The 21,976-nt window shown below is 40.0% G+C and overlaps 1 protein-coding gene across 2 annotated transcripts; it reads right to left on the reverse strand.

The window, feature by feature from the left end:
• Positions 1–12,985: 12,985 nt before the first annotated feature.
• On the reverse strand, positions 12,986–15,741 carry LOC124162508. 2 transcript variants are annotated; one of them, XM_046539073.1, is made up of 3 exons: positions 15,562–15,741; positions 15,067–15,225; positions 12,986–14,926 (listed from the first exon to the last, which is right to left on the reverse strand). In XM_046539073.1, the coding sequence occupies exons 2-3, from the start codon at positions 15,207–15,209 to the stop codon at positions 13,105–13,107; spliced, it is 1,965 nt and encodes a 654-aa protein (XP_046395029.1). In that variant the 5' UTR covers positions 15,210–15,225; positions 15,562–15,741; the 3' UTR covers positions 12,986–13,104. The 2 variants fall into 2 exon arrangements, with proteins under 2 accessions (XP_046395029.1, XP_046395030.1); XM_046539074.1 differs by lacking the exon at positions 15,562–15,741 and having other exon boundaries at positions 12,986–14,937; positions 15,067–15,157.
• Between the last annotated feature and the right edge of the window lie 6,235 nt (positions 15,742–21,976).

Genomic DNA, 21,976 nt, shown 5'->3' on the forward strand with positions numbered 1-21,976 from the left:
TCCTATTGACAATTTTCTCCCGTCAACCTCTCACTCCCATCTTGCCCAGGTCACACTGTACTTGGTCCATCCATCTGATCTTGGGTCTTCCCTGTCTTCTTCCTTTAAATAGCATCCATTTAACCCTTCCCGGGCTTTAGCATTGTCCTAACATTCCAAGTTTCAAATATGATATCCTTATTCGTGTTCCTTTTTGATTTCCATTACCATAATATATTATTCCTATCCATCAAAGGCTTCTGTGCAGTTTCCGTAACTTTGTTTTTTTTCCAAGGTGAGGTTGTCGGCCTCATACTCAACCCCAGCTACATTGGAGGACCTTGGATTTTCTGTCAGGGTTTACTCCCTTAGCCAAGTTGATCTGGTTTTAAGGTGCCGGAAACTCTTCTTTCACCATTCCACGATCAGCTTTACCCAGGGGGTGTGATGAGGACGATGTGGTTTGATTTGCTGACAGACTTACATAAGAGATGGGTGGCATTTCTCAGCATTTACAGTAAAACCCCTATTTTGCACTTTTGAGGGGGACAACGTAAAAAAGTATAAATCGCGAGAAAGTGTAAAATGGAGGTTTGGCACAATTTTGAGATCCTTTAACACAAGATAGTTGGTGATAAGCAAAACGGAAGTACATATTCCACTAACTCCTTAAAATAAAAAGAATCGTCCGAAGTAAAAATATATTAATCTTTGGATAAACTGAACAAAAATATTTGACCTAGAAATCCATTTAACATTTAATTGAAAACAATATGTATCAATCTTAGTCTCAAAAAGTCGTCTCAAAATTTAAAACAAATAATTATGTATCACCAAATTTAAATTTTACATTTTGGGATGAATTCATTGGTGACAAAAGAAGCACCATTATAATATGTTCATTTAACTAGCCTTCATCTGGAAATATTCCATTATCTTTGTTTGCTTGGTCATTTTATTTGTGTAAATTATTTCTACCTTTTTCCATGATGTCCAACAGCTCTAATTCATTCTCACTTCCTGCAACAGTTAATAAATGTAGCCTCAGTGCTCTGACAGCAGACATAGAATTGATTGCGCTTTCTTTTGGTATTTCTGTATGATCGTCATCATCCTCCTCCTCACTTGCTGTCTCATGACTGTCATGCAGGTCAATAGCTTCATCAATAGTAAGTGACTTAAATGTTGATAATAGCTCATCCTGTCCCACAAAATCTGAAAAACTTATTTCAGCTCCAAATAATGTCAACTGATCATTGGCTCCGAAAGCTATATTACCTCCTCTCCCTTCTTCCAGTGATTCTTCACCATCCTGTTCCAAGTTGCAGTCTTCAGAAAAACTTAAGTCCTGCTTTTTTAAAACGATTTGAGATATTTCCCTCATCAACTTCTTTCCATGATTATGCTATATAGTGTAGTGCATCTAAAACTGAGACTTTGAAGCTCTTAGGGTCCCTCCCACTGTCAATAAGATTGCTTTTTACCCTAGAATCCTGCGGTAGTTGGATTTGAATGCATGGATTATCCCTAAATCTACTGGCTGTAATCGGCTGGTTATCGCTGGCAATCTCCTGGCTCCGCCGCTGAGATGACCCCATAGCCCAAGACAAAAAAGGTGCTTGACTTCGTGGAGTCCCAAGTCATTTTGTCTGTCCCTCGGTGCACTTTCACACCGGCTCTTACTGTGCGAGTGGAATGGAGGGGAGGGCGGTAGCTTCACAAACGCACTCTTTAGCTAATGCGTCAAACTCACGCTCGTTGATGTGTAAGGTTTGAACATTCTTTACACACATGCACTCGCAATATTTAAAACTAAATGGTGAAGTAATGCAAAACACAATCCCAATTACTTACCCCAATGTAACTAATTATCGTTGGCCACTCAGAGAAAACTTGTGTGAGAATATGGATGAAAATAATACAAAAAAGGAATGAACAAATTTATTTATTGCAATTTTTCTACTTTGAAATATGGAAGTAAAGGTGACTGATGTTTCTGTCCACTCCCATTTCTTCGTCACCGCATCTTCCACTTTTCTAAATGTGCTCATCCCACTTTCCGAAAGCCCTGTGCACAAAATTAATTTCTCAATATAGTCAATTGCTGTGCTGACCGAAACAAGAGTTGCGACACTCCATCTTAGGTCCATCGTCTTGTGCCGGAGGCATCACTTCCTCCGTTGGAACCGCTGGCAGATTGGGTGATTCATCATCACGGGTTATTAAATTGGCATCTACCCCTGAAAAATCATTGAACGACACTTCAATGTTCATTTCTTTAGAGAGATCCTGTCAGAACTCGCTGATTTTGCCATCACTCTCCGCCTCGGTGTCGTAGGTTTTGCTGTTGACAGCAAACCCATCTTTTGCAGAGCAATGGGATATGGTGACTGATATCACATACTTCCATGCTTCGCAAAGCCTCTGCATTGCCTGCTAAACAGTACACTTTAAATTGTGGTGATCACTCACTTCCATACGACACACCAAAAACTCTACTAACATGTGACGGTAATGCTGCTTCACTGCAGAAATGATCCCTTGGTCTAAGGGCTGTAGTTTACTGGTGCAATTTGGGGGGAAGAATTACCCGCACGTTTCTTAATCTCAGTCCTTCAATGTTGTGGGCCATGTAGCGATTGAGGAAGAGGACTACTTTTTCCCCCAAGTGCATCAATACCCGCCTACCGCCACCAAAATAATGCCGCCGTCATCCAAGCATTTTTAATGCTTCCATAGGGGCAAGGCATCACTTTAACGTTTTTAAAACAGCGTGGTTTAGCGAACTTACCCACCACAAATGAAGGCAACTTCTCCGAGCTGACACTATTAGTGCACAGGAGTACCATGAACCTTTGCTTACTCATTTTTCCCCCGTGGCATGCCTCTCCCTTTGCTGCCGGAGTACGGTCAGAAAGCAAATTATAAAAAAATCCCGCTTTGCCTGTATTGAAAATGTCCTTGGGACTGTAGCCCTCCCCAAATAAAAAATTCAGCTTCTCCCTCCAACTCTCCACCACATCAGATTCACAGAGGCTTCCTCCCCACAAATCTTCAATGATGTCAGGTTCCACCTTTTTTAAATTTATGGAGAAATTGGATGCCAAGAAGCTATCCATTCCCAACTTCCATTCCAAGGCCTCCATTCTAGCTAACTCCTGCAAAATGGACCGTGAACTGGAATCATCCTCGCCTGTGCCCGAGATAGCCAGTTGTAAACAGCCTGGTTGAGGTCCTCATTGACATTAGTGATGAGACGTTTTTGGTTAGCCTGCTGAGAGGCAGCGTTGAAGACTTCCATCCGTTGAGAAAGAATTGTTGATAGAGTTGATGGGTGAATATCAAACATTTTTGCCATGTCCGTCTTTTTCATTCCGCGATCCAACAATATGCTGATCAATGCAAGATTTTTCAAAAGATAAGCGTATGTTTGCTACCATTTTTTACAAAAATACATGTTCCACCATTTTTACAGCTTGTCCTGCAAGAAATGCTACCAGCAGAAAAACTTGGATTGGGGACGAAGTCGACTGTTTGAGGAACAACAAACCACTTTTTTTAGAGCTTTCAGAGGGCATTAGAGTTTAGCTGGCATTAGGATTGTCATCATTCACAATATTTTTAGGGTATGATTGATAATGAGAGGGCCACCAAGTTCAATCTTTCAACTTATCAGAGCTAAAGTGCGATACACTCACTTTTAACACACCATATTTTATCTTTCCAACTATTTTTTTACAAGATTCACAGGTTATGCCAAAATTAGTGAAAATATGGTCTGTTACCTCGTCAGTCGTAGTCTCCGTTTCTAAATGACCGATGTAAAAAATGATGAGCATTTTGCCACCCCTAAACCTTGGTGATTTTGGAGATTTTCACCTGTGCTGATAGTTGCGTAGTTTCTTTTTCTCTTCCGGGATTTAACTTCAACGAAGCCATCCCCTTCAATTGATGCTGTTCGATTTGAGGCTGAAGTTGAGGATCTCCTTTCTTCCCACTCTCTTCGATGTTTTCACTATCTGTTAAGGTAGTTGTAGCATTTTCCATTGTAGTTGTTAACTTGTTACTTGGAGATTCACCAAAATGGGTTGGAGGGTTAGTGTGGTATATCGGGGCAAATCAACACGACCATTCCAGTGCCAGCGTGCAACTGCTAAGATGGCGGCAACACCACGTCTTTATTCCAGGAACAATTGCCTGCCGTGAAGCGGCAGGATCAAGTGACAAACTTAATACATCACACTCCTCCCTTCCCAAAAAGAGAGGGAACATCCCAACCCGACAAACAAGAGACTAATTATATAATACAAAGGAATTAATTACATACACAGAGGAACAGCTGACATTAGCGAAAAAAAAGAAAGAAAGAGAAAAATAAAATCTCAATGATTGACATCACTCCCCCCCCACCAATGCTCACACATTCCACATTTCTTTTACTTTCCTTGCCCTTTTAGGGTACCGTGTTTGCATTTCCTGAACACTTGGTTCACTATCCCTCCTGTTTTTTTTATTGAGTCATTTTGCACACTCCCCACATTGTCACAACCCTTTCCCAACCCTGTCTGCCAGTACCCCATAGGCTCTGAACTACCACTTCTGCTGCAGCTCATAGCAGTTGCCTTCCCTGGAACGATTAACTCACTTTTCATTTCACTCGAAACCTGAGTTTCCTCAGCCCTACCTATCACCCCAGTCCCCACTTCCCTGAGCTGATCAATGTGACGATGCCACACACTTCTATCTTTTGTCTTTACCCTGTAATTTCTTGATCCCAGCACTGACACAACAGTAGTTTCTTTCCACTGTCTTGCTCCTCCTCTGGTGTAAGCTGTAGCCCACACTTTGTCACCCACATTGAAGGTCCTCAGTTGGGTAGAGGTGCCATGGGACCTCTTTTGGTGCTCCTGCTTCGTGGTGACAGTCTGATTGATGCTGGGTTTGAGAAGTGATAGGCGTGACCTAAGAACCCGCCCAAACATCAACAGACTGGGTGGCTCCCCTGTAGTGGAATGAGGGCTTATTCTGCAATCAAACAGGAACCGTTGTAAGGCAATGTGCAAGGGTACATTTGAGTTTACTAGGGTCTTTATCTTGCTTTTGAAACACTTTACCAGGTTCTCTGCAGCCCCATTTGTAGCAGGATGGTATGGAGGGGAAAACCTGTGCCTAATCCCGTTCATAGAGCAAAAGTTCTGAAATTCCCAAGAGGTAAATGGTGTGCCATTATCACTCACAATTTCCTCAGGTAGCCCAAAGGTTGCAAACAGAGATCTTAAGTGACCCAAAATTTCCTCTGAGCTGCTATCACTCAGCTGAAAAACCTCTGGCCATTTTGTGGAACTGTCAACTACCACAAGAAAGACTTTACTCATAAACGGACCAGCTAAATCTATGTGTAAGCGTACCCATGGTTTATCTGGCATTTCCCAGCATTTCAAAGGGGCTTTATTCGGGAGGGGTTTATTTTCTGCACATGCGGTGCATGCCCGAGCTAACGCTTCTAAGTCCTCATCCAGCTTAGGCCACCAAACATATGACCTCGCAACAGACTTCATCTTTACAATGCCCTGATGACTGGCATGCAATTCGTTCAAGATAATGGGCCTCAACTTTTCAGGAATAACAACCCTATTACCCCACATCAGGCATCCCTGTTCCACACTTAGTTCCATTTTTCTTTGCTGGAGCAGAAGCAACTCCAAAGGGAAGTCTACAATATCTAAATAAGCCCCTGTGGGTGTTGATTGTACAAAGCTCCTGCGACCCTTCATCTAGAGTGAGTTGCTGAAAAGCCTGGGCAAGGTCGATTGTTGAGAATTTTTCTCCCCCTTCTAATTTAGCAAATATTTCATCAACCCTTGGCAAGGGATATCGCTCAATTTGTAAATTTGGATCGAGAGTAATTTTAAAATCCCCACAGATCCTAACACTGCCATCATTCTTAGCTGCCGGTACTATTGGTGTGGCCCACGCACTGAAGTGTACTGGGTGCAGGATTCCCACCCTAACAAGCCTGTCTAACTCTTCATCCACCTTGTTTCGGAGCGCAAATGCTAATGCTCTAGGGCAATAAACCGGTTTGGCCTCAGGTTTTAGAATTAAAGCCACTTCACCCTTATTAAACGTGCCCAGTTCACCTTCCCATAATGCGGTAAATTTCTCTAGCACCCTCTCCAACTTGGGATCTCTGACACCCAAATGCATTACTGGTATGGTCACTTAAAATTTTTAGCCAATCCCTCCCCATGATTGGCGGCCCTCCATTTTTGACGACAAAGAGTGACAATTCATATACTCTACTCTTGTGGCGGACCTTTACCCCAATGGTGCCCCCTGGTTTTATAAGGTTGTTGGAGTAAGATTTAAGCCGTATGGCTGTTCTTTGCAGGGGCAACTCAGAAATATTTCTGGTAACAGCCCTCCGATATTGCTGAAATGGCCGAACCCGTATCAATTTCCATATCCAGCTCTACTACGATTGCCACTTTAAATGGTGCATCCCCGAGTGCAGAATTAATATTGAAATGTGAGGGGAACTCTTCGCCATAACTCTCACCCCTAACAGAAGAAACCTCTAAATCAAAAATTCCAACACCCTTTTCTTCCCGCTCATAACCCTCCATACACCATTCAGAAATCTCACTATGAAATACCCTTTTTTCGTAGTCACCCAAGTGACCCTGTTTGCACATTGCCTTTAAATGGCCCACCCGTTGACATCGATCACACCTAGCACGCCGAAATCGACACTCCATTCTTGAGTGGCCCCTCCTTCCGCAGCAGAAACACACCATCGCTGCATTTCCCCCTGATGATGCCGCACTTCGGGGAGGTCCGGCCGGTCTTCTCCCCTTTCCTTGGGTCGTGACCCGAAAAACGTCTTCTTCATGCTCCTCTCCAACCCCAGTCGAGTTGTCCCGGTCTACAAAATGGACCCCAACCGCAGCCACTTCCTCCGACGGTGCGAACAAGTTGCAAGCCTCGGCGTTCCTGGAGGCTCCCTCCCGCGATGAAGCGATTTCCACCGCCCTCTCAAATGCTAGGTCCTCACTTTCAAGATACAGGGCCCGTACGATCTCTCTGTCCCGAAGCCCTAATATGAACTGGTCCCTGAGTGCGCGATCTAAAAAAGCGCCATAATTGCAGCCTCGGGAAACCCTTCTCAGTTCTGCGGCGAAGTCTCTTACGGAATCTGTCTTCCCCTGCACGGTTTTGTGGAACTGATGGCTTTGGGCGATCACCGAGGCTTTGGGGCAGAAATGCTGCCTGAGTAGATCGCAAAGCCCCCGGTATGTTATGTCTGCCGGCCTCTTCGGCTCGCACAAGTTCCTCAGGACCACGTATGCAGCTTTTCCTACCGAAGAAAGCAACACGGCCTTTTTTTCTTCGTGAGTATCCCCGACCAGGTCGTTCACGATAAAATACTGCTCCATCCGCTCTTCGTAGGAGTCCCACCCTTCTTCCTCTGCGATAAACTTCTCCATTAATGCCGGCATCCTCGTCGCCAATGTGGTATATCGGGGCAAATCAACACGACCATTCCAGTGCCAGCGTGCAACTGCTAAGATGGCGGCAACACCAGGCAACACCACGTTTTTATTCCAGGAACAATTGCCTGCCGTGAAGCGGCAGGATCAAGTGACAAACGTAATACATCACAGTTTGATAATGGATCATTCTTTGAAATCAGACGATCGCTTTCTTGGCTACTTGTGAAAGTGATGCTTCTGTTTTTTCAGATTGCTCAGTCCAGGATTTATTTTAAAATTATAAAATTTTTGCTTTAAAATTTCGATGTCAGCTGCCATGCTGGACAGGAAGAGTTTAGCAGAAGAAAGCACAGTTTTCAAGCAAAGCTTTTAAAGATTTTTCTTTGAGCTTTGAATATTTCAAATGGAAAATTAATGGACAGAGATCACATGAAACAACTTTTCCACCATTTTCAAATGGTTTTTTACTGGAGCCTTATGATTTCGATTTCAGTCCGGCAGCATTCTTAGATTACATACATAGGCATTCCTGTCATATTGTTATTCACCACGTCATGAAAATTGAGATGTATGTCCATAATTGTATGTTATTCGACGGCTGATAATTTTAAATTTACTTGTGCATTTAGGAATTAACACACCCTAAAAAGATACTGGAAAAGAACTTGTAGGTTGCTTAATGGCAAGTCATTAAATGTATTTCCCAGGAAAGCACCACTATTTATGATGTACTAACCGAACAGTTCTACCTATATCTTGTCCTGATAATACTGGATGTGAGAGAAATCGCTGTGCTATGGAGGAAAATGTGCTAAGGAAGAACACTTAAGTTCCACTGTATTTGTATTAATTAAGGTGAAGGATTAGGGCAATGGGAATTCTTATTTCTTGAACCCTTGCCTAGGTGAAAATTGAAATTGATGACTTATCAGGTATTAACGGTCTAAGTGCCTCCGAAATTTGGTGGTACTAGTAAAAAGTGCCAACTTAAATTCATGAATATTGTAGCACTTTATGAAGAAACACAATGTGAAGTTACTATTTTGGTATTAATCTACTGTTTTGATTTCTTCAACTAAAAAGGAATTATTTGTTGGGTATAATATTCTAATACGTTGATACATTCATCTTTTGTATTTGCCTCACTCCTCAGTTACCTCATGCCTCTAAACATTTTGAGTTGTTCTTGTCTTCCAATCAAAGTAGAAGGATGTAGAGAGTCATTGAATCCAATACCAATATTACAAGGTGAAGGAAAAATGTTTCCCTCTCACTTAGAAGTTGATGGTCAGCCAAAAATATGGAAAATAATTTATCTACACACATCTTTCCTGTAGGAATCTGATGAAAGTACATATCATCAGAAGTGTTTCTGAGCGTATTTTGGGGACCAAAAGTTTTGAATAAGTGGCCCTTGGAATTACATGAATTCCTTACTTCACTCCAAACGTCATCTAATTTATCGGACTTGTATTAGCGCTCTGGCTAATGAGTGTTAGTTTCACTGTAGTGGCATGTGGGCATTATTTCCACGTTTTGCTGTCAGCAAGCGTTATTACTAAATAAATAAAATAAAATCTTGTCTCTGAGTGACATTTGTAATACCAAATACGTTATTTTATGCATTGAACTGTTGTGTTATGCATTAAGGTTTGGTGGTGACTCAGGTTTTTGATAATCTTTGTTATGAATTGAAATGGATCAATTTTTAAAATCGCTGTTCAATCATCAATTGTGAACAGAATGATTCGTTTTTTAATATTAGTATTATATTTATACAAATATTTTCATGATAACATGCTCTTATTTGGTGAGCATTTGAGAATAAATTGCTACTAATACCAAAATATTTACATACAGAATTTTTGAATGCTCCCCTGCGGGTAGGGGGACCATTAAGAATACTCCCGCAGTGTCCCTGCTTGTCGTACAAGGCGACTAAAAGGGTGATAATGTAGCTGGAACGATGAGAAATAGTTTAAACCCTCTTCATAAAATGCTGGGGTATGTGCTTCACCACTTTATAAGTGGTAAGCAATAGATAATTGTTTGTATGAAAAAGTGCTGTTTGGAGAAGTTCACTTTTGTAGGTGTATATTCTACACATGGTTTAATCACAACATTTTTCTTACAAGCAATTAAAATTCCATATCCCTCTCACACTGCCATCCAGTACAGGTGCTTGGGGTTAACCGACTCATTCTTGTTGCTGAAGCCACTGCTACAGAGGACAGCATAAATTGCAATATCAGTATAGAGTAACCCTAAACATGAAGAAGTGAGCTGTGTGAGGAGGTAAAGTGTGTAAGATGTTAGATTCTCCCCGTGTATTAAGTAAAGAAAGGATTCTTGGGTTTTCCTCCAGGTAATTCGCTCCGTGTCTCCCATGAGGTGCAAGGTCTTACACAGCACATCAGGGCAGAATTGTGATTCTTGACTCTGAGTAAATGTCAAAGTTTCAGATCCGTTGAGTACTTCAGGCTATGTTATAGTCCTGCATAGTTTTGACTTCGTTTTCCTTACCAGCATCTTACTTTTCGGCAAAGATTTAAGGGCCCAGTAACAAATTATTCCAACTTGGCATTTATTTCTTCCTCTCTATTTTCCTTTTTCTATGGTCACTCCTAAGTATTTAAACTCCGTCCTTTCAAATGTGTAATCTCTTACTTTTAGAGTTATATTAAAATTTGATATAATATTGGTAGAAAGTCATATACCTCCACGCCTTCTCCCTCAGATTTTTATCGATGTAGCGGTAATATTCAATATTGTAAACATGAGTATAGCATATATGATAATAATAATAATAATAATTTTTATTGTTCTGTTGGTCCAAGGAATAGAACATAGAACATGGTCAAGAGAATATTACAGGTAAAAAGAGATACCAAACACACAAAAAACGACACAGATCAATTATACATTATCACACATATATTCGTCTAGATTGTAATAGGCTTTGGATAAAAGCAGCCTTCTCAATTCGCGCTTGAAGGTTGCAATGTTGGACTGAGTTTTTACATGCGGTGGTAATTTATTAAAAATAAGGGAAGCTGAGTGATGAGTTCCCTTTCTAGATAAGGCACAGGGTTGCCTTCTCAGGTGAACATCATTTCTGCGCTGAGTGAAATAATCATGAATGGTAGAGCTCGGACAGAATAAATCAGGATACATTTTGACAAATAGTGCACAATAAAAAATAAACAGACATGGTAGTGTCATTATCTTGAATTTAAGAAACAGTGGCTTTCCTGGAGATCTGATGGAAACAGCAGCCATTGCCTTCAAAGATCTCTTTTGCATGGAGAAGGCCCTTGTGGCAGCACTGGTGTTGCCCCAAAATATCACACCATAAGACAGGTAGGAGTGGATTTTAGCAAAGTAAACTAGCTTTAAGATCTCCACAGAGGTGGTGGGGGCAAGTTTACGAATCATGAAGATACCAGATGAAATTTTTTTGTTCAGATTATCAACGTGGAATTGCCAGTCAAGATTTTCATTTAGAGTTAAACCCAAGAATTTAGTACAGTTAGACTGCTTGATTGAATTATTACTGATAGTTCGGAGTAAAGGGCTTGAAGTCGGGGGAGAAATTTTGTTATGGAAGTGGAGAGAAGATGTTTTGAGGTCATTTAATTGTAAGCTGTTATTATGGCACCATTGACCTATAGTTGAAACAGTTATTTGAGCAGCATTCGTTACTCCTAACAGCGTATCGCTAAGGTTCAGTGTAGAAGTGTCATCAGCATATAGGGTCACCTTACACATAGGTAGGTGATATTTGAGATCATTGATGAAGATGACAAATAAAAGAGGGCCCAGGATTGATCCTTGAGGGACCCCACAGTTCGATTTGAGAGGGTTGGATCGAAGTGTGTTAGCACCAGCAGCAAAAGTTGTATTTAATTGAACCATTTGCATTCTATTGGATAAGTAAGATTGTATCCAGGCTAGAGCATTGCCATTTATTCCAATGTGATTGAGTTTAGAAAACAGGATATTATGATTTAGGGTATCAAAAGCTTTCGATAGGTCGAAGAAAATCCCAAGTATTTCTTTCTGATTGGAAAGACCCCAAGTGATATCATTAATGAGTTGGAAAGCTGCAGATATTGTAGATCTTCCCTTGATGAAGCCATGTTGGGAAGAATTCAGCAAGTTAAAATGGGATAAATAATTCATTATGCGATTGTAGAAGAGTTTCTCAAAAATTTTTGAGAAAGCTGAGAGTAGTGCAATAGGTCGATAGTTATTGGCTTCAGTGGTTGATCCCTTCTTATGGATTGGAATGATGAGAGCAGTTTTCAGGTAGGTAGGAAAATGACCATTGCAGATAGACAAATTAAAAATGTCGGACAGGGGAGCAGAAATAATCCTAGCAACTAATTTAATGATAGGTATAGGGACTCCATCGTATCCTACTGACCAGGAATTAGAAAGAGAGTGGATGATGTTGGCAACCTCATTAGGGGTAGATGGGGAGAGAAAAATTGACGAGGGTGTTTTATCCCAACTAAGAGAAGGTAGATCTGTGTTATTAGCAGTTTGACAGAATTGGCTATTAAAACAATTTGCAATTGCAATAGGGTTCAAAACAGGTAGGTCATTAAATTTGATAAAAGTTGGTCTCTGTTCAAAGTTATTTTTAGTTTGTTGGTTAATAATCCTCCATGCAGCTTTGGAGGGGTTATTTGAAGAAGCAATGACATGGCTATGACGATTTTTCTTAAATTCCCTAATACTGCATTTGTATTTATGTAGAAGAGCTTTGTATTGATTGAGGAGGGATGGATCAGAAAACTTTGACAGTCTATGCAGTTCTTTAACCCTGGCATTCATATTTAAGAGCTCAGGAGGGAATTTAATATTTTTGCTTTTATAGTTAAACTTCCTGGTTCTTAAAGGAAATGAATGATTAAAAAGCAACAGAAAATCATTCAGGAAGGAGTTAAACCTAGCATCAACATCGAGTGGATTGCCATGGCCTTGTTCACTCCATGTTGTATTAGCCACATTATAAATAAATTCCTCACAGCTTTCCCTGTGGTAAAATCGTTTAGTTACATACATAGGATCAATGAGTATAGCATCAGTAATCTTCAACACAACCCCTAGCATACAGTGATCCGAAAGATAGCAAGATCACAGGAAAAAGATTGCTCTGGAAAGTTAGAAACTACTAGGTCAATCAGAGTAGAAGAGTGTGAGGTTACTCTGGTGGGATTATTGTTCATTAGGGGAGGGTGGGGCACAGTGAAACAAAAATTATTATTTTGCCTATAAAAACATTGCTTTTGAAAATAAAATAACAATGAAAATATATAAATGGTGCTTGTCATTTTCTTCACTATTCCTACTTTAAAAAATGGAATTATTTAAAAAAGCAATGGATTTACATCAATTTTTGTAGTGATATGTCAATTGTTTCACTGTGCCCCATGTGTGGGGCACAGTGAAACAGGGCCTTTTTTACTTATGGGGCACAGTGAAACACATTTTTTCAGATTTTATAATACCATTTATTTTTACCTTTGGCAATATTTTCACTAGAATGAAACTCACAATGCATGAATACAGTAATGGATTAAAAAACATGAAACAAACTGCACCTTAGTCAGTGATAATTAGAAGCTTAACGAACATCTAAATTGGCAAATGAAATTTTAAATGAAATAAACCTTTTCATTCTTGCAGTTCCTTTGCGATAAGAAGGAGGTGGTAAAACTAATTTAATGTCTTTCATGCTGACAGATGCTATATCTTCAATATGTGGGAAAAAAAATGAATTTGGCACTTTGGAACTTTTTCGTAAATATGTAACTTCAGCGCCATTGTGTTTTCTTGCTTCTTTAATTATTCTACCTACATAGTAGAATTTTTTCTTCGATGAAAACTCAATCAAAACATAATCACCAACTTTTACTGTACCTACTTTATTTCCAAAACCTTCTAAAATATCCTCATTACCTTCCAAGGGGTTTGAAAGTCCTCCCTCTGACGTGGTGTCTGAATTTTGATGGGGCCCCTCACAGTTATCAATGGCAACATTGGCATTAAATAAACTTCTGCATGATTTAGTTGCCTCAGAAGTTTTTTTTCCTATAGCTGTATTTTTCTTTTCCATCATACGGATTTTTTCTGGTGTGTCTGTTATGATCATACTTTTGCCTGGTTCTCTTTTCCTGGTTGAATTTTTCCTTGGAGCGGCTTTAGGATAGCCCTTGAACTGAGCAGGACTTTGAAAAGTTCTTTTATCTTCACCTTGACCATTGTTTAAACTGGAAGTACTTGCAGTTGCTCTTAATTCTTGGCTCAATAAGTCACACTCTTCAGTTTCAGGAGAAGGCTGGTCTGTTACAGAACTACTCAAGAAATCTGCCTCGGTGAAAATGTGCCTATTATATGGATATATTCCAGTTTTTTTGAATCCATTAATAATAGTAGCTGGAGTCATAGCCTTTTGATGGGCAAAATTGACGCATCCTGCAATATGGTAGATGGAAAGAGCTTTACCTGGATTGCTTTTGTTCCAGGAATCAACTGCTGCGGCATAATAGGTCTTAAATGGAGCATAACAGGAAACATCCAAGGGCTGTAATTTGGCACTGCAATGAGGTGGAAGAGTCACAATCATTATGCCATACTCTTTTGCCAAATCTATTACTTGTATACTAATATGGCTTTGGTGATTATCCATTATTAGCAGTGTAGGGTCTTCTTTACTTGTTTTTGTATGTTTGATGAAGTGCTTAATAACTTCAGGAAATATTTCTGCTGTCATCCAACCACTTTTCGATGTCAGTCCAAGAGAGCCAGGAGGGGCATTGATCAACATATGATCACTGAACTTGACCCTTGGGAAAACAAATGCAGGGGGTATGGTGTTTCCGGATGCACTCACAAAACAGCATGTAGTAACTAGAGTTCCCCTTTCACCTGCTGTTACATTATTTACCCCTTTGGATCCCTTTTCTGCAATCACCTTGGCAGACTTATTTACGACTGTTGAGGTACCAGTTTCATCTAGATTCCATATTCTGGAACCATCACCAAAACATTCTGAACGTCTTAAGGCTGCACCAAGATTGTCAAAAAATGTTTTCACTGTGTGTGCATTAAATGATGTGCAACGAGAAAGAGAACAGTTTTCAGGCTGCCGAATGCTTAAATTTGGATTTCGCTTCAAGAACAATCGTAGCCAGTCTAAACCTGCAGCAGAGTCATCATGCCAGTTTTTTGGCACTTGTATAGAGTTCACCACTGCCATTTCATAAGCTAGCTCTCGAGTGTTACGAGTCGACTGACCATAACAGAGTTTTGAGCATGTTATCAAATAGTCAGCCAAGCACTTTTCTTGTTCAGCTGTAAAAATCAATCTGGATTGATATTTTGGTGTCATGCGAACATGTTCACCAGTCCCTTCATCACTAGCCTTTTTTTGCTTACTCACATACCTGAAAAGAATCTTTTCAAAATTATTATTTGGAAAATTTGAATGTCAGTTTACGTTTACTGTTTATTTGAAATTTAAAAAAATTTTCAGAAAACTTTCAATGTTACAAGATGTTCACATGCAAAAAACAAATAAACATACCGACTGAGTGTTACATAATTGACATTACATTCTTTGGCTGCTTTCCTGATTGAATAGTTTTCATGCAGAACAAGATGAACTGCAGCGCGCATTTCACCATCTGTGAAGGATCCAATATGGCTCTTTCTTATTCTATTCCTCATTTTTGGAATCTTTATTCTGAAAATAATGAAATTCCATCAGAATAACAATAATAATTACTATAGTAATCCACACTGCATATTTCAAGTCAAATAGTTCTTCCTAAATGAGACATGGGGCACAGTGAAACATGTTTCACTGTGCCCCATTTATCTTGTTTCAGTGTGCCCCACCAGGCCATCTTGAATAAATAAACTTACTGCATGAAAACAAATGAAGATATAGAAATATGTTTGGTGGTCTCCAAAACTTAAGAAATGGTAACAGTAAATACAATGATAAGTTAAGATTTCCCATGAAAAGGAAAAGTTTGTCAGTGTGAAATAATTCTTTGGAATTATTTACTTTTCTCACCTTAAAATAGGTTTTGATCCATCAACAGGAGACTAGAAGAGCACAAGCCATGAGACTGCAGCAGCTGTTGTGGTGTTAGTTCCTTAATATAACACAGAGAGCACTAATTCATAGAATTGTCAGGAGGAGGGAAATTTGAATTGTTTCACCCTGCCCCATGTTTCACTGTGCCCCACCCTCCCCTACAGCTAACCCAAATGAATGGAAAAGACAATCCAGTTCTAAGTACTGAGTCGAGTTAGATAATATATCAGTATTAAGATCACCAAAGATGATTAGGTTGTCAACATTAGCACTAAACACAGATTGTATCGTGTCACTGAATTCCTTTAAAAAGGAATGAAAACAGGAGGTGGGAGACCTGTAAAAAACAATAATCCCGAAACGGGATTTGTTGGATTTGCATATCACTGCGGCGCACTCATTCACTTTTTCGATGTTATTGCTTAGCTTGATTTTCGAGCATTTCATGGAGCGATTACAATAAATTGCAACACCGCCGCCAATTGTATCCTTTCGACAAAATGATGCAGCAAGATACATATCACTAATGACATAGCACTCGATTTCATTTGGTAATAACCAGTGTTCAGTCAAAAGAAGAATATCACATTTTGTGTCTTGCACTATGACTTCCAGATCAACAATCTTGTTCCTTAACGATCTAATGTTAAGGTAAAGGAACTTAATTACATTTGCATCGGCATCTAGTCACGAAGTCCCTGCCGATGGTTTGGCCTTAATCAAACTGTTCTGACCAAGCGCCTGCCGTTTCACTGAGTCATCGACCGAATGTTCACAAAAATCTTCGTTGATGACACCAACAGAGGATTGGCCTACAACTGATTGTTTCACACCATTTGCATCATCAGCTGAAACAACCCTTTTTGGGGGGAAATATTTACCCACGTAGACGTACGTGGGCCAATGATCTCTTTTCAAGAGTTCGTTACGCAGATTCAGAGGCACGTCAATCTTAAAAGAGCGGTGGTGTTCACCAATATGAATGTCCTCACAATTAAAGTTACAATGAGGAAATTTTTCGTGTAGGTAACCACTGATTACCGCAGGCGAAATCTCTCGCTCGACTTGTGCCAAATACAGGAAAGCACGGCGTGGGACACCTGAGAATTTATTGGAGAAATTGTCTGACAGAGTACAAGTGCCAAACACTCCGTTCCTCCTTGTTTTTTGCTTCCTAATGTTTTTTTTAGAAAGGACAGTCGTGAACCCATCATTATCATCACCAGTAGGACTCACACCCACAACATTCTTGGAACGTATTTCCTGTTTTCGATCTATAACAGGAGATGATACTAGACCATTCGCATACACTGGAGAACTTGTTTCTTGGATTTCATTAGAGAAAACGGGGGATGATGCGACAACGTTGACGGTAGAAGATGACGCAACACTATTGGCGTACGGGTAAGATTTTATTACCGGCTTTCTGGTGTTGCTAATAGAGTTAGCGGTAGTTACTTCCGCGAAAGAAACATCTTTCTTCGATCTAGTGGTGTTCACAGCGAAACTCTGCTTGCACTTCTCAATTTCTGTTTTAAGATATTCAATATCGTCGGCCATATTGGCAATGGAAAACTTGTTAACCCGGCAGTGAAAACACTTCCAAAACAGAGCATTGGCCTCATTTAGAGCTTTTAAATAAATTTCACTCAATCCTGAGCACTTTGAGTGAACAATCGTCGTGCATAGACCACAGTAGATAAACTTTTCACTTGTAGAAACAGAATTTTGGCAGGAGCCACAATTAGACATCATACCCGATGCCGCCATCTTGATCCATTACCATGTGCCATTACCATTATGCTGGACAGAGTAGCCCTTGCTGTCAAGAAGTGAGACATTAACGTAAATTCCTTGTTGTCTTGGAATAGGGAGGTAATTTTGGCACATACGTTCCTCTGAAGTATAATTGAGGGGAAGTAACCCAGAAATATCTGCTCCTACCTTTGAAAAATGTCAGTAATGACCATGAGTTTCTCCAATGTTACAAATAGGGTTCCAATGCCCTCACACACATTACAATTAATCCCTTTTATAAATCTATTTTGTATTTCCCTCCCATATACTGCTGTAGATGCCCTGTATTGTTTAGTCCATAATGACATCTCTGTTACACAAATTATAAATTGGTGCTCCTCCACTCATGTTGCCTTTATCAACAGCCTCCAAAAACTCGTTGGCAATGTCCAACATTGACTCAACATCAACTTAACAGTTGATGCTGCACTTCTCATGCAAAAGAATCGAACATATAAGTGAAGGTGATCATAACATATGAAAATCATTCAGGCGTTAATGAGAATTAAAATAATTTATCACTTAATACACACCTCCAATGAATCCTGGTTCATCCTGGCCATTGATAGATATTGGAGACCATATTCCACCTCCAGGTATGTGAACAGCTTCAAGGTTGCATTTAGAGTCTCCTTTAACCCTACACAGGTGTTTCTGGACATAAATTCATATGAGCTCTCCACTGCCTTTGCCTCCCATTCTTTAAGAAAAATTCCAGTGAGAAGTGCTTTCAACAGACAAGACAAAGCAGAGATTTTAGCTGACGCCCTTCAGGCCACAATGACGCTGAAAGCTGATTGATCGATGACTGACGACGACCAAGAAGCAGAAATAGAGTATACCGCACTTGCGAATACTCCTACTCCTCCATTCATTCCTGCGACAGAGACGGAATTGAGATTACTCGTCAAGTATCTCAATCCAAGAAAAGCGTCTGGACTCGACGATGTGTCGAACAGACAATTGATGAATGCACCAAGACCTGTCATTCTCCATCTCCTAGCGCTGTTTAATAACTGCATGGTCGCCAGTTACTTTCCATCTGCATGGAAAACAGCGCGTTTAGTCCTCATTCCCAAACCTGGAAAAGATCCTACCATTCCCCTCAATCGCCGTCCTATTTCCTTGCTTTCGAACATCTCAAAAATGTTCGAAAAAAATCGTCAAAAAACGTCTCGACATTTACTGGGATTTCGCCAAGGAATCTCAACATTGCACCAAGTCCTAAGACTAGCTGAATTCGTTGCCCAAGGTTTTCAACGCCGTATGTATACGGCAGCGGTTTTCCTCGACGTCACCAAGGCATTCGACCAAGTGTGGCACAAGGGCCTAATTCTTAAGCTTTGCAGGGCAAACATTCCGCCCAATCTCTCGAAACTCATTCAGAGTTTTCTGCACGAGAGGAAATTCCAGGTAGCCGAAGGCGGTGAATTGTCGCAAGCGAGAGAAACGAACTGTGGCGTTCCCCAGGGCGCCATTTTGTCACCTACAATCTTCAACCTCTGTCAATGACCTTCCTTCTTCTCCACAAACTCAAACTTTCATGTTTGCTGATGATACCGCAATAGCGGCTCAATCTTGGAGCGGCACTTACGCTTTGCGTGGTGCTTTGCGGCACTTTGGCGGCACGACAAGTGCAGCCGATAGCGCCTCATAAAGTGGAACCCACTCAGAAACTCCATATACGTTTATCAATGGCATTTTGGGGGTCTTAGGTAACTCAGACATTTCATTATTTACGGAATTATCAGCAATTGGCTGAAATTGATTGTTTAAATTCCCAGGGGACGTCGGCGTTAAACACCTTCCTGGCCTAATGAGCCCTGCGGAACGCCTGCTTCCATGGGCCTTTTTGAGGACAAAATTTGCCCTTCGGCGACTCGGAATTGTCTGTTATTGAGGTAAGAAATTAAGAAGAGAATGTCGGAGGGAGGGAAGTTGAGGAGATGCAGTTTGTAAATTAGGCCTTTGTGCCATACACGGTCGAAGGTGTGATTTATAGTGGATTCCTTATGAGTAAATTGTAGGATTACTGTGATATTGCAAGAAAAACACACCACTCTTGCTCGGCTGTTTTAATGAATGACCCAGAAAAACAGATTACAGGGCATAAGACCGGCATAGAACCGAAATACACTCGAAGACAAAAGAAGGTCAACAAATTAGAAACGATTACCTACTCTCAACGATGGCGCCACTTACAACACTATCCCTTAATCATGACAATTTGTTATCAGTACACATTAACAAACACCCATAGCACAAATACAATTAACATGGTTTTTAAATGTAAGTGCTTTTGTCAACACATCAGCAATCATTTCTTGCGTAGATTTATGACACAATGTCACTTTCCCAGTTTGACATAGTTCCCTCACATAATGATACCTAACATCAATATGCTTAGTTCTAGCATGATAACCATTATTTTCAGTCAGTTTCAATGCACTCATATTATCATTGTACATAATCACACTACCTGGCCTATCATACAATTCAAAAAGAAATCCTTTCAAGAACATAGCTTCCTTACAGGCATGGGTTATACTGATGTATTCTGCTTCAGTACTAGACAATGCAGTGATTTCTTGCTTCCTACTTTCCCAACTAATGGATCCACCAGATGACAAAAAAACATATCCTGACACAGATTTTCTTTGATCAAGATCATTTGCGAAAGAAGCATCACAATATCCTACTACATCACCTTCAGTCTCAGAATATACAATGCCATTATCCATTGTGCCTCTCAAATATTTAAACACTCTCATTACTGCGTTCCAATGTTCCTTTCCATAACACTCATTGAATTGACTCAGATAATTTACTACAAATGCTATATCAGGCCTTGTACATACTGACAAATATAGCAACCCACCTATGGCTTTTTGGTACGGAAATTCTTTGGCACACTCTTTAGCTTTGGTCAAAACTAATCCCGCTTCCATGGGAGTCTTACAGCTAACACAGTCCAACATTCCAAACTTAGCCAATAAGTTTTCACAGTAAGATCTTTGGTCTAACTTTATACTACCATCAACTCTCGTTACTTTCATGCTCTAACATTCAGACACATCACCTAAATCTTTGACAGAAAAATTCTTTGACAATTCAAACTTCAACTTGCTCACTTGTTTCACATCATTAAAGAAAATAAAGAAATCATCCACATATAGTGCTACAATTACTATCATATTTCCCTTCCTATAGATGTACACGCATGGCTCATATTTTGACTGAATAAACCCAACGTTACACAGAACATCATGCACTTTCTCATACCAACATTTGCTTGCTTGCTTTAACCCATATACAGCTCTCTTGAGCCGACACACTTTACCATCTTCCAATGAAAAACCCTCAGGCTGAGTCATGTAAAGCTCTTCCTTCAACTCTCCATTAAGAAATGCTGTGGACATATCAACATGGTGAATTTGCAGATCTAGTTTTACAGCCAATGAGAAGAACAACCTTAAAGTACTATCTCTCACAACAGGAGCATAAGTTTCTTTATAGTCAATCCCATATTTTTGAGAACACCCAACAGCTACTAGCCTAGCTTTGTACTTTACAATTTCCCCATGGCAATCACGTTTGATCTTAAAAACCCACTTACATCTGGCAATCGTTTTCCCACTTGGTTTATCAACAAGCTCCCATACATTATTCTGTACATAAGATTCATATTCCTCTACCATAGCTTGTTTCCAATGTTCAGCATCTCTCCCAGATAAAGCCTCTTTTACAGTCACTGGCTCCACATGATCATCAAAAATAGCATCATCATACAGAGAAGCAGCATACAACCCAAAATCAGGATATTCTTTCTGCTTTCTATCCCTCAAGGGATACCTCCTATTAGCATTATTCTCTGGGTTTGGACAATCATTATCTAGATTTTCTCCCTCAAAGTCACCATGTGCATCATCATCATGCATATTAACCTCATTGTTATTAACAGGCACAGTTTCAACATCATTGTCTGCAATTAAATCATGAACAGGACAATAAACAACATCAGCCAAATCAGTAGCAGATTTAGAGCACATTGTAAATTTACGCTCATCAAATTTTACACTATGATGAACAGATACTTTATGAGGATTAGCAGGATCAATCATTTGATACCCTTTACTTTCAGAGTCATAACCAACCAAAAACATACCCTTACTCCGAGCAGATAACTTGTCACCTCTAACTTGTTTTGGTACATGTACGTAGGCATCTCAATCAAAAACTTTAAGATTGGCATACTGCACAGGTTTACCAGTATACAGCTCTTCAGGAATTGCATTGTCAACTCCACTGTGAGGCAATTTATTCTGCACATAAACAGCTGTGTTTACAGCTTCAGCCCACAGTTTCTTGGAACACTTTGCATTGAACATCATACTTCTACTTGCATTAAAAGTATTTCTGTTTTGCCTCTCAGCAATACCATTTTGCTCAGGTGTATACCGTACAGTTCTCTGTTGGACTATTCCCTTTGATTTGAAAAAAATACTCAACTCTTTATTCACAAACTCACCTCCATTATCAGACCTAAACACCTTGAGAGATTTGCCTAGCTGTGTCTCATTTTCGATTACATACT

The sequence above is a fragment of the Ischnura elegans genome, chromosome 7 (assembly GCF_921293095.1).
Source record: "Ischnura elegans chromosome 7, ioIscEleg1.1, whole genome shotgun sequence".
Lineage (NCBI taxonomy): Eukaryota > Metazoa > Arthropoda > Insecta > Odonata > Coenagrionidae > Ischnura > Ischnura elegans.